The sequence below is a fragment of the Triturus cristatus genome, chromosome 4_1 (genome assembly GCF_964204655.1).
Source record: "Triturus cristatus chromosome 4_1, aTriCri1.1, whole genome shotgun sequence".
In the NCBI taxonomy this organism is placed as follows: domain Eukaryota; kingdom Metazoa; phylum Chordata; class Amphibia; order Caudata; family Salamandridae; genus Triturus; species Triturus cristatus.
Window position 1 is genome coordinate 743184254 of NC_140585.1, and position 14219 is coordinate 743198472.

The window sequence follows — 14219 nt, forward strand, 5'->3', positions numbered from 1 at the left end:
AGCTACCAATGATTAGACAACCCAGAACAAGCAACTTAGGTTACTCTCAGGAACGGTGGGAATCAAGAAAACTCTTTTGTTTTTATTCTCATATCAGTCCACAACGTCAGTAATTAGAGAAACTGAAAAGTTTAAAATGTTTATTTTTAACTACGTGCTCTAAGATGCAGTATTTTGGCTAACATAAGCAGGCAAATGATTAGAAATAAAACAATCAGCATTGTTACAAATTCCATAAAACACAAAGGGAGAAATCATATTATAATGATAGTGGAAACAGGTCTTGTAGCGCCTTGTGTACCACCCTCCCCTGACTAGAAGCTAGTTTTATAATAATGGAAGGTCTCTAGGTTTGAATGGGGAACCCCATACCTCCAAGATCAGCTTACGTGAATCCCATCACAGGATCAGCAACGCTCTCTGTAGATGGAAAGGTTTCCTCCAAGTGCCAGTATCATGCATGCAATGCAATATTAAAGGCACCCGAGTTTCAGATATTAGAGCGTGGCCGATCAACCTGAATTCAACAGCATACATTGTTATTTGACCTTGAACGCTTCTGCACACAGTGTTCAGACTAAGGTCGCGGTGCAAGTCTAGGGATGTGAAAAACAGACCGTTCTCATGTGAAGAAAAAGCAAGCAATCAGTTTTACTTATAATAACAGTTAGCAGTGGTGTCGTGTGCAAAAGCGGCAAAGTGGCAAGATGGCGTTTAACTTCTAAAACGCTTATGCTAACATAGCAATGTGTGCAGGCAGAACCCTGTCTTCACTACACCCTCCCTTGATCGGACCACGAACAAAATAGGTAAGCAACTGTAGGAACTCAGAGTTCAAGTTCTAGTGAGACAGAACCAAGTTCATATTTTGCCAAACCAAATAATTGGTAGTGACAAGTTCAAAGTTGTGAGGTTAAAAAAAAATTAAAAGACCAAGCAGGGGCGGTATACAGCCCATTCTGGAACAAAACTTAGTAAATATATTTGAGTTAGTACGTGTTGAAGATGGACAATTGGCAAGTTAATCCATCAGCGTATAGGCAGAGTATGTTGCAACAGCCTCCAAGAGGAAGTCATTGTAATCATCAGTAAAGGATTTAGCCATCCAATCTAATAAAGTAAATGAACATACATGTTCTTCGATAGCCGGAGCCTCTAGCACCATCAGAGGCAAACTTGCGTGTTCTTCTTGATAACTTTGTGTCATCAAAGTCATGGGCCGCTGCACATATATCCCAATTTCCTAGGATTCCATCCGCAGCCGCACAGGCCATAATCCCAATACCAGAACAGTCCAACTCATGAGCCACTAAGGGACTCATCAGTCGATCATAATCCGGGGCAGGAGATGCCATGTTTGAGAGGCACAAATCCAGGGCCCATTCAAACGAACAATCTAGGCAATGGAAAACAGGTTGCACACAATAAAGTATGAGAACCGGAGGGACAATCCATAGGCTACACTCAAAGTGGCCAGAGGTAGTGTTCCATAGTATTCAAGCATTCGGTTGTGAAGTTGGGGCAGCCGGGTGCCGGCTGTCATGTGACACAGATTGTGCAGCCATTGCGGAGCAAACAAATCAACAGCAGCACACCAGCACTCAAGGCGAGGATTAATGAGAGCCCGCCGAAGAAGCTGCAAAACATAGAATGAAAAAATGCCGGTATCACACCAAATAAAGTTTGGAACGAGGTCACAAGGTCGGAGCCCACAACTTTGAAAAAATGCGCTAAGCTCGTTGTTGATGAGGCATTGAATATAGTGTGAATCAATGCACCGAAATGAAGTGGGACATCAGTATTCAAAAGCGCATGCACCTTTTTACGGGTGTTAGCTACGTGAAGGACAAATGTTTCACGAGAGCCCTTATTCTGCTCATCTCTGCTTTCAAGGTTGGTATGGAAGGCCAGATGGATATATTGAGTCTCCCATGCGGGGGCGGGAAAAGCACATTCTTACAACAGACTACACGTTGTGAGACAGTTACAATGTACAGAATCCCTGCTAGCATCCCGCAACACGCCTCATTATTTAAAAGCAAATAACTACCGTTAACTAGTAATGTGAAAGTTGGTGTAATAGCTGACACAGGATTTCCCTTTAAAATGCAAGCTAAATTTGGTGCATGAACGTTGCACGCGCCATGCAATTGTATATTCTTGCAAACTAATGAGTGATCAGTTGTAGAAGTGCACTCCTCTTCTTTTTAAATAAACCTCTTTACCCTCTCTCAGGCACCTGTATGTGAATGGGAGCGACCAAACCTCATGGAGAAAAGCGCTACCCAATGGTTCATATCTGCCTAAGGCATAGTGTTTCATACATGAACTGAACTTAAACAAAGGAAAAGGTAGTGGGATTAACCCATGAATAAGCCAAACAGCCGAATTCGATTCGGCCTCAGAAAATGGTAAAGGTTCCAACTTTTCAATATGCAATAGCGAATTTGTAGCATCCTTCATGGACATGAACTGTTGTTTATCAGTTATCAGTCAGATTAAACGGTAAAAACAAAGATGATGTATAAGGCCGAGAACTTGGAGAGGGCACCTCAGGGAAAGGTAGGACTCAAAGAAGGCAGAGCCCAGCAGCACCAGCAGGATTGCAGGAAGTCTTTTGTGTCCCTGAGACTACAGAAAACAGGAGGCACACCAGCAAACCATTGGAGATCACATGGAGCGAAGGCAGAGACAAGCTATCTTTTAGCAGAGTCAGAAAAGAAGGAAAGTTGAGTCCTTTAAGTAGCACCGCAGTCCTTCTGACAGAGGTTCAGCTCAAAATCCAGAAGTGTCTGACTTTAGGGGGTTGGAGACCCGGTACTTATACCCAAAAGTGCCTTTGATGTATGGGGTGACTTCAAAGCAACTCTCTGAAGTGCACAGGTATCCCTTTCAACCCAGTCCTGTCTGCAAGGCTACCTGTGAGGGTAAATCAGTGCTTTGTGTGAGGACTATTAAAGTAGAGGTGTCAGCTACTCACATTCCTCCCTGTCCAGGAAGACCCATCAGAATGCAGATGAGTGCTCAGAATGCAGATCAGCCTCACCTTCCTGTGGTTTTGGCTGTCTAGAGGGAATGCACAAAGTGTAGCAGACAGTGTGACACAGACGTGTATTGGGACAGGCTGTCAGGCACAAAGAGCAGTAAGTAAAGAGAAATGTCCACTTTCTAAAAGTTCTAAAACAGTAATGTTAAATCCAACTTCACCTGTAAGGGGGAATTAACATTACCATTCCAAACATATGAAACATGAAAAAGCTACTCCTCTCAATCAGGAATTACAGCTTACAAGTGTATTAAGGATTTCCCAATGCTTGCATATGAGAGGGGTAGGCCACACAGTAGTAAAAAATTAAATAGGCTGTTTGTCACTACTAGGACATGCAAAACTACAAGTACATGTCCTACCCTTTACTCACATGGCACCCTACCTTTAGGGTTGCTTAGGGCCTACCTTAGGGATGACATATATAATAAAAGGGGAGTTTAAGGCTTGGCAAATGGTTTTATTTGCTAATTCGAAGTGGCAGTAAACTGCACACACAGGTACTGCAGTGGCAGGCCTGAGACAGGTTTAAAATGCTACTTCTATGGGTGGCATAATCAGTGCAGCATCCCACTAGTAGCATTTGAAGTACAGGTCCTGGGTATATGGTATACCACTTAACAAAGGACTTAACAGTACAACAAATATGCCAATCAGGTGTACACTAGTATCATAATGTCATTCGATTTAGGCGAGAAGCACATGTAATTTAGCATTGGTTAGCAGTGGGAAAGTGGTCAGAGTCCTAAGGCCGACAAAAAGAATCAACAAAAGCAAACACAAAAAAGGGGGAGGGGGGATTTCTTATGTGGCAGGAGATGGCGCCAATGGAGTGTGTGTAAAATTTGATAATGCGAGTAAGGTGGTGCAAAAAGGTTAGGGAGAACACCCTAAACCCTCCAAAATAGACCCTAGGTTCAAAGCATGATTAAAGCAAGTCTATGCACACGCTATTATTTCAATTCTTAATAAGACATTTGTCAAACTTCTCCACAAAGTAAATTAATACATATATCACACAAATGAGATCACAAAACAGCGTAGTTGTGATCACATTTGATGCAGTAGGAGAAAAATAGAGCAAATGTCTCACAACACCTAGATCTTCACAACAGAACACAGCAGAAAGTGATATAGAGATTGTCAGATGCATATTTAATTAAGTGCAATTTCAAATATTTTACTGATGTCTTTACCTAAACTGATTTTCTGCTTTCTCAAAATAAATGCATATAAAATATGCAGAGCATCACATTGTTAGTACATTTGAACAAACAACAGGAGTGTGTAGCTTAGAAACAATTCTAATTAAAGGTGCGGTGTGTAACCTCCCAGAAAGCAAGTGACATGTTGAACTAATCTCCAAAAGCAAACATGTTACATTTAATGCATGGCTAGATATTGGTAACAGTTTGGTGAATTCAGTTGTGGTAACCATTCTCCTAGTCACAGATATCGTAGACCCTGATTTAATTACAATTGAGGAGACTCGTAGAAAGGGAAATAATATATTGTTTTACCACCTACAAATACTATAAAGAAAGAAAGGAAAGCCAGAATAAAAATCAAGGAACGATAAAAACCCTGTCTCCTTTTCTATTAAGGAGTTGGAGAAAGTTTAACCTAAAGTCGGAAAAAATAACACAATTGGTGGTTATTGGAGAAGAATGTTTTACATAGAGCAATGGCCCTTTTCCACCACATTTCTGACCTGGGTATTATAGTAGAGCAAGCATGCTCATTTTCAGGCACAGCACCAGTCCTATACTGGGACAATACTGTTAAGGACAAAAATGGAGGATATTTTTTATCTGCATCACAACTGAGAAAAACAACTTTTACCCTTTGCCCAATATGATTGCCAAACAATAGGAATATAATTACTAGCGTAAATTCCAATATTCACCCTTTTACCTCAGTTCTTAATCTAGGGAATGATATTTCAGTGTATGTATTTCTTCCCAGGGGAAACTACTGACAGTGGCAGAGCAACAGCTAGTTTTCATTTGTATTATCTTCCACTTTAGTTAAATTCTTACTGTTAGAGATGGCCCTTTCTGCAAGGTCACCCCCAAACTTTTTGCCTTCCTTCCCCCTAGTTTCTGATCTCATTTTTGCTGGCTTTAGAACTTTGTGTACTATACCACGGCTAATTAGTGCTTGTGCTCCCTCCCCTAAACATGATATTATTGGTTCATCCCTGATTTGTATATTTAATTTACTTAGAAGTCCCTAGTAAAATGCACTACATGTGTCCAGGACCTGTAAATAAAATGCTAATAGTGGGCCTGCAGCACTCATTATGCCACCCACTTAAGTAGCCCTCTAACCATGACTCAGGCATGACATTGCAGAGACTGTCTGTGCAGTTTACACTGCTATTTCGACCTGGCAAGATAAACCAGTTGCCAGGCCCAAACCTTCTCTTTTTATACATTAAAGTCAACCCTAAAGTAGGCCCCAGATAACCTAGACGGCAGGAGGCAATGCATTTAAAAGGAAAGATGTCCTTTTAAGTTTTACATGCCCTGGTGGTGACAAGCTCCAAAATTAATTTTCAACTACTGAAAGGCCTATCTCTCCCATAGGATAACATTGGGATTACCTTATTACATCTCAAGTGCAATTCACAAATGTGAAGAGATAGTTTTTTCAAGTTCGGAGTCTCTGGACTCACAATTTAAAATCACAACTTATGGTAAAGTCGGATTTTAAATTGCACTTCTGAAAATAACACTTTTAGAAAGTTGGCATTTTCTTACTTTAGCCATTCTGTGCCTGCTGCCTGGCTCAGTATATACATCTGGGGTGAGTGACAGCTGGGCTTTGTGCATTCCCTCTAGGCAGCCACACACAAAGGGAGCTTAGTGTGACTTGATGGGCCATCCACATCCTGTTGCACCACCCTGGACAGAATGGGAAGGAGGAGCTGGACACAGCCTCACACTTACATCTGAATAGGATGTGTCCTGTCCCCACACAAATGGCTGCCCCACTTCAAAGGCACAACTGGCTATAAGTATTGGACATCTGACGCCACTACTTCAGTTCACTTCTGGACGTGTGAAGACTCTGCCAGGAAGAACAACTGTTTTGCTGCTGAAGAACTGCCACTCTGCTGGTCTGCTGCTTTGCTAGACTCCTGCCTTACTGTGCTGTCCTCCTGCCTGCTGTTCCCCTGCCTGGGTGAGAAGGACTAGACCTGCATCACTTACCTGCATCTGCACTTGAACTCTGCCATCTGTAAGTCTGCCCTGCCAAGCGGTGGCACCTCAGTTCTTGACCTTTGGAAGTGCAGCCTAAGGTGCTTCTTCATCCAACCCATGTTTTATCATTGGAACGCTGCATCTTCGCCGTAAGGGTGACCAGAACCAGCGCATCTTCGCCTTTTTTGTGGATCAAAACCGGTGTGTCCTTCTCTCTGCATGGATTGGAACCGGCATATCGCCCTTGGAACCGGTGCGTCGCCTCGGAGCCTACACATCCTCTGCTACAGAAGCAGAAGTGGCGCATTTTATTCGGGACTAGCACATTGCCCTTGGAATGTCGCATAGCCAACTTTGAAAAGAGAAACCTGACGCATCTCCCTCTGTTATGGTATTGGAACTGACGCATCGCTCCGGCTTCACCCGGCATCTTTCTCGATACTGACTCAAACCAGGATCAAGTTAGTTGTGTTCAGCGAGCCTAAGTGGGTCCCTGTATCCGGCCCACGCTCAATCAGAGTTGGCCTCACTCTTTGACTTTGACGCGGTCCAGCGCAACCAGATATTCCACTTAAGCACTTATTGCTCCTAAGCGCTATTTTACAGTTTATTCTTTAAAACTTAATGTGTCAATTTCTACTTCTTGGATTTTTGTTGTTTGGGTCTTTTTTATTTATTAAATTAAGTTCTATTTTTCTAACTTGGTGTGCATTATTTTTGTGTGGCGTGTTCACTGTTTTTCTGTTTGAAATGTTGCACAAATACTTAACACATTGCCTTTGAAGTTAAGCCTGACTAGTCTGTGCAAATATACCAGAGGGTGAGCACAGGTTAATTTAAGGTGTGTTTGTCACTTACCCTAACTAGAATTGTGATATCTACTTGGATAGAGTGCATACCTCTTCCTACCAGAAACCTAGTTTTTAACACTTGCTGACAGAAAGAACAGAGGGCCATTACCACTACAAATATGTTAGCAACGATTTACCCTCCCCCAAACATTTTGGCTATTAACGGACACAGTTCTATTGTGGTTAGCTAGCAGAATTTCATTCAAGTGGTACAGTATCATATATTCTGAGATTTCTAGAGACATTTTTCTACATATTGGAGTGGACACAAAACTGACCCCCTATAAATTTCCCCCCGAAAGATGTATACAATAAATTACTACATGGCCATAAGCAGTGTGTGATGTTAATGAGTACCAAGAATGGCTAAGTACCAGCCTTAAGATACCAGATTCTGCTTCACTTCATTTATTTAGTTGCAATTAATTTATAAAATACTTTTCTCAAGGTACAGAACAAAAATTATGAATTGGCACGCCAGCAAAAAGTAATAAAGTTATATCATCAATGTCTAACAATACAAAACTGATGAGACAGATCAAGCAAACAGAGTGAAAACTTTTTGCTTATTGGGTTCCATGCCAAAGTCTAACTGCCTCTATTTATGGGTGGAAACATGAGCCAGGCATTCATACAAAAGCCATCTAGATGCACCGGTCCTGGCCATGAGGCAATTACTTGAAGGCAGAAAACTACTCAAACTCTGACTCAGACTGGGGCAGGAGGGTTAAGATGCCTCAAGGCTCAACGTACTGCTGCTTATGTCTTCACTAAACCTGAAACCGTAGCTGATAATGTGCTTCAATGTCAATTTTTTTATATTACTTCATTTTGTTTTCTTGAGGTACTCTCTTCTAATTAAATTTATTATGCAATAGCTACATTTTAGATTATTTTCTAAGTAAAAATAGGACCACTGGTAATCCAGTATCACAATGGTTTAAGTGATAGATTTTATTGTACGTTCAAATTAACTGATTTATAATCAGCCTTGCAGGTGTTTAGCAAGCCTATGTTAACCTTTGAATAAAGTGTTTTTAGCACACACAACACAGGAAAAAGACTGACCTGCAATCTCCCCAATGGAATGTCCCTGCACAATCAATGCTAAATCACCGCCTACTCAAGAGTAGGCCCTGGAAATTAGCATGCTGCGCTACCTCCATCTAAACTGCTTGAACTGGATGATTCAGCCCTTCCCTGGTGCAGGCAAAATCTTTAAGCAAAGCCTTGCTTGTCCGGAACAAAGCTGAACGTGATAAGTACACAAACCCTGTGTGTTGTACATTCAAACCTACAAATTAATCTTAGATCAAACCTCTCATGCAACCAGTGATAATGCATCTTGTTCTAAGTGAAATTCTAAAAATATCTCTGGAAGAAAAATTTGCTTTGTTGCCCTGTTTTAGAACTAAAGCAACTTTAAGTTCAATTGGATAAGGTTCAAGGCATGCTAGAGAACCAAAATCTCATCAAAGGACTCGTATTCGTGACAAAGAGTTTTTGTAATTTGGGCTGTTTGCAATTGTCCCAGAACCAACTGTAGATTGCAGTGGAGGACTGACTAATGTGGGAAAAAGTGGACCCACATCGTCTCACCATCTTCTAGGTTCTTTAAATGTCAATTGGGTCTCACTAGATCTTCGATATTTTTATAATAAGTCCCTTTCTTAAGCCTTCCAATGGAAAAAAATCTAAAGTTATGAGGTGAGGGCATCAAAGCAACAGCAAGGCAATAAACTCTGGTAGTAACCTTGATTAACTCACTGACACTTGATGAGTGAATCAGTGCCCACCTATATATGTAAGATTATTTCTCCCTGTCTGTACAGTTACTTCACAAGAAGGGCACAGAATCTATGGAAAGACTTGTCGTCATTCCCGGGGCTGTATGGAAGAATTATGAATTGCTAATGAAGAAGCATATTATGAACTGATAATTCTAGTGCTTGTGATGGTAACAAGGCTGTATAGGTAATAAAAGGTATAGATGTTGAAGACCAAATGCTATGTACCATTTCCCTGGCTTAAACATCATTATTATGATCTATGGTGTGCCAATTTTGAAATACATTACTAGAGTCAACTGGTTGAATTACCCAAGGTCTAATAATAATATAAATCCCATTGGATGCCTGGTGAGGGCTGAATATTTCCAATAAAAAGCCAAATCTTTTTTTACACTGGCGAACTGGAACCATCACTATTTCTGACAAGATAGCTGCAACCCTTGCTACGAAACAATCCTTCCTTCTTCAGAGTATTGGACTCCGAGTTCTCTCATGAATTTGAATTAGGTCTGTAGAAGTGGATTCCATCCTGTAGCCCTACCAATTTTAGAATTTTTAGTGCATCCAGTAAACTAATGTATTTGCTTTGAAGCCCCGTACAATTCTGAGAAAAAATGGTGCTTCACTGGTCTTTTGCTATTTGTCACCATCACGTGGCACCCATGGCTCCTGACTTATATTGCATTATCGGACCTTTAGTTGTGAAACCATTGATTTTACCCTTGTTAACACTGTGCAATACTAAACGTGCCAAAACTACTGCATGCTCCCTCATGTCAACAGTTCTAATGTTGGAACCCAGCATATTCACATTGTCAGAAGTTAAGCTTTTTCAAAACACACGACTAAAAATGAGGTCTCTCAACTATGGCACTTATTTTGGTGACCAGTGAACAAAGACCTTCTGGTTTATTTCATTGAATGGTAGGCTTCTCGTAAAAAGTGTTCCTCAGAAAAAGGCAAATACAGGACAAGGTTTATTTGATCTGCATTTATCTTCGCTTTGCATGTTTGTTATGCTGATCATTATGGATACTTCCCTGGTAAAAGTTACTACACTTATGGAATTGTGTACCATATCCAATGTCCATTCAATTTACTGATCCGTGGTACCCCAATAATCAACATCCTTATTTCATACTTATAAATAATGAAATATATTTGGCCAACATCTTCTGATATACATTGGGTAAAGTACCCACTGCCATAAACCATCAGGGTATTGCAAGTTATTGAGGAGTTCCATGACCATACAGAGGAAGGATCTGTTGGAAATGGGGGTCTCTAGATGGCAGTGTTATGCAGCCTGTCCAAGTAGGGACCCTTCCTTCTAGTCAGGGTAAAGGAATCACACAGCTAAGATAACCCCTGTCCACCTCCATGGTAGCTTACCATGCACAGTCAGGCTAATCTCAGAGGCAATGTGTAAAGTATTTGTACATAACACAAAATAGCACAGTGAAAACACTACAAATGGACACCAAACCAGTTTAGAAAAATAAAGTATCTTTATCTACACCAAATAAGACCAAAATGACAGAACTCAAAATATGACTTTTAAAAGGTTTCAAGCAATTCTGTCCATAGAACTCTATGGATGCGGTGATTTGACACAAACTACCTCCGATTTATCAAAATCCACAAGGCAAAACAAGCATATAGGAGGGAAGTGTTGGAAAACACAGCGATGCGTCAGTTCCCGAGTCCTTGAAGAGGTGATGCGTCAGTTCTGTTGCACACAGGGGAAGTGCTGCATCAAATCCAGACTGTAGGGGGAAGCGAGGCTTCAAAATCCAAGACTTGTCTGGTCTGCGGGTGCTGCGTCGGAAAAACTTGGCACACAGGTGCGATACGTGTAAATACAGATGCACTTGAGGTCAATGCAGCGGTTGCAAACAGGCGTTGCGTCGATTTCTTTAGCCGCGGTCCTATGATGCATCGATTCTTTCAGCCGCACACCATGGCCTGTGTCGGAGTCAGTACGGGGGTCTCGGACTTTGGAGGCATGGTGCAATGAACCTGGGATTTAGAGGTTTCTTCGGCCGCTAACAGGTGCTGCATCAATGTCTTTGGCTGCACAGCGGCAGTGCATGGAAATGTCTCCTGCACAGCGGTGCTGTGTCGGAAAGACAGGCACTGGAAGGGTGATGCATCAATTCTGATGGTTTCAAGCAGGTCTTTGTAGTGAGAACAAACTGACAGGGCCCTGAACTGGATTTGGCACCACAAGGCAGGTAAGAACTCCTAGCAGTGAAGTTCAGGGGTTACATGTCCTACTTTTCACATCCACTGCACCTTGCCCATGGGTGTACCTTGGGCCTACCATAGAGGTGCCTTATATGTAGTAAAAGGGAAGGTGAGGGTCTGGCAAATAGGTTCACTTGGCAGGGTGACGTGGCAGTTGAAAACTGCACTTACAGACACTGCACTGACAGGCCTGAGACAGGTTTACAGGGCTACTCATGTGGGTGGCACAACAATCCTGCAGGCCCACTGGTAGCATTTGATTTACAGTCCTTGGGCCCACATAGTGTACTTTACTAGGGACTTATCAATAAGTCAAACATGCCAATCACGGAGAACCAATCAGTATTACAATTCACACAGGGAGCACTTGCACTTTAGCACTGATCAGCAGTGGTAAAGTGCCCAGAGTACCTAAACCAGCAAAAATGAAGTCCAACATAACTAGAAAATACATGGGGTAGAGGCAAAAAAAAGGGAAATCACACCAAGAATGCTCAGTCAAACAGAATCCAGGAGACATATAACATGGAAAGGAGAATGAGAACAGACATGAGAAGAGAGCAATGAAGTTGAGGGAGGCAGAGAGGTTGGTAGGGCAAGAGCATGGGAGAGAAGGAGGACCAAAGAGGCGAGGACTCCAGGTCATTAAGATACTGTTTCTAGTACTGAACTTTTCACCTAGAAATCATTTTTTTCAGCTGCATTCATCTAATTAGTCCGACGGGAGCAACAATGGAGTCTACAACTCCCCCAGTGCATCAGGTGGTCAAACAAAAGACCTGAATTAGAAACAGTGTCCGTAATGACTTGAGAGGAGGTGGTAACCCTAGGAGAAGGGTAGACCTAAGGAAGAAAAGGTGAAAGGTCGCTCTTGCACTCTCTGGTTTACAGTACTAAGCATCTGACTCATTCCTAGGTCAATCCAATGTAAGATAAGCTTGTAAACCAAAAATAACTGTTCCATCTTCTTTACTCATGGATAGGACATAGACCATTGAACATTTAGCTAAACAATAATACCATAGTCAATGCATCAGTACAGGTGTCATTTTTAATGTGTGCCATACTGTCAACAATGTGTGCCCAGTGATCGAACAACTTGGTACAGTGTCATCCTGTTGGAGTTTCCAGTTAACGCATCGGTCTCTTAATATAATGTAACCTGTAAATCATGCATAACAACGTCAACGCCGATTGTGCATTTACTGCTGGATCAGAATGAGAACGATTGATCCTTTATGTTGGAACACCCATAGTTTTTCTACATATAGAAAACGCATCTTATTTTTATTAAATTGGGCATCGTAGCTGAGTTAAAGCTCTCCAATTATAGAGTAAAATGGAATCTCTTTTAATATATAGTAATATTGTTTGAGACAATTAATAAACAAATTAGAACTATGTTAATTTCACCAATACAAAACTATAATGCAGATTTTTTTCTTTCAGAAATCACTGACGATAAATGCAGCAAATCTTGTCACACCAGTGCCAAGTATGTAACCAATGTATTATTATAATATTATTATTGTTATTAGGATTTATATTTTAGTAGTAGCGGGATTGTTAATTTTAGGAAAATTATTATTTACATCTTACATGTCATTAATGATAATTTTTATATATATTTTTTTATTTAATCATTTTTTAGTTACATACTGCTGCACACTATGTGGAAGGTACTGCCAAGCCTCCCTTTTTGAGAACTAAAAAACAGCTTTGTGTACCCTTTGGTTTCTATTGTTGGCAATATTGAATAAACCTGGCTCCTTGTCTGCTGGTGGTTTACAGAAATGGTTGGTGGCCCAGTGCTGCTCATCAAGTATTTAGTAGGCCTTGGTGAAATTTAAATTCAGCTGGCGTAATTCGAGTAATTTTTGGAATTGCATGCCACACTTATGTGAAATTCCATTAATTATGCAACTGCAGCACTCCGCCTAATTACTAGGCACGCACGGTAACAATTTACCCCGAATGCACCATTCCACTGTTGTTTGCCGTGCTCTTGTTTTCTTTGGTACTTTTTATTAACATGAAATGCATCAAAAATGGACGCAAAGATGCATTTTGTGCTACAATATGGCGCTTAATGGCATTTGTGTTTCGCGTATTTACACTTAATTTTGTTGGAATTTAACAGTCAGGTTCACATCATCCAGCACGAAAATCTCTGAGAGGTCTGACCGGCTTGCAGCAGACTTGTCCCACTCCGCATGGTTGGAAGAGTCCACATCCTATGATTCTGGGCAAATCACTTAGGGGTATATTATCAAGCACGCGTTAAAATTATCGCCGCTTTAGCGGCAGAAAACTGGCGATAATGGGCTTGATAATATGCTCTATGGAATCCCAATTGAAGCTCAGGTTAGACGTCCTTCACATTTAACAAGGGCTTCTATGGGAATTCTCAAGGGCATATTATCAAGCCCATTATCGCCGTTTGAGCGGCGGTTTTCTGCCGCTAAAGCGGCGATAATTTTATAGCCTGTCTTGATAATATGCCCCTTGATCTCCCCGTGCCTGAATGTGTAACGTAAATACAGTGCTCATGTAAAGCACTCCAATACCTTCGGGTCGAGTTCGCGCTATATAAAATCTGCAAAAAGAAAAAAAAACAGTGGTTTAATAGAAGATTTTACTTGAAGCAGATGTATTAATAAAAATTCATTCACATATTTATTACCACAGTGTAGAGATCAATATCGATGTAATTACAGATTGCTTCTTTGCAGAGGAAAGTCAACATTTGCTATTACCCACAACACCAATAGGATGTGATTTATGTTGCCTCATGGATGTTAACACTTGTGCCCTGGTTCTTGTTAAAGTCATTTATTTAAAAGTACTGCCAATTTAAAAAGAGCATTCTTAAAACATATACAGATTCAAAAAGAGTTGATATATGTGAGTGATATATATGAGTGATACCATCACCCACCTGAGGCTGCCCACTCCACACTGAACATCAGTAGCTATTCTTTATATTTATTTATTTATTTGAAAGGTTTTATAGAGCGCGAACAAGACCCTTGCGGGTATCAGAGCGCTTAACAGTCAATAGAGTTTTATACATAAATCA

The 14219-nt window shown here is 41.0% G+C and overlaps 1 protein-coding gene and 1 long non-coding RNA gene across 5 annotated transcripts in view; one reads left to right on the forward strand and one right to left on the reverse strand.

Annotated features, from left to right (window-relative positions):
- Positions 1–14219, forward strand: part of LOC146855449 (stabilin-2-like) — a 1111419-nt gene that overhangs the window by 714703 nt on the left and 382497 nt on the right. The window contains exon 40 of the mRNA XM_085653245.1: positions 12590–12635. Within this exon, the coding sequence (XP_085509371.1) occupies positions 12590–12635 (46 nt within the window). The remainder of the gene's footprint in view (positions 1–12589; positions 12636–14219) is intronic.
- The window catches only part of LOC146855453 (uncharacterized), a 140237-nt gene continuing 136400 nt past the window's right edge, over positions 10383–14219 (reverse strand). For 2 of the 4 annotated variants that reach the window (XR_014981323.1, XR_014981322.1), the window contains one exon: positions 10383–13736. This is a non-coding gene — a long non-coding RNA (uncharacterized LOC146855453). The remainder of the gene's footprint in view (positions 13737–14219) is intronic. The other 2 variants (XR_014981325.1, XR_014981324.1) reach the window with 1 other exon arrangement.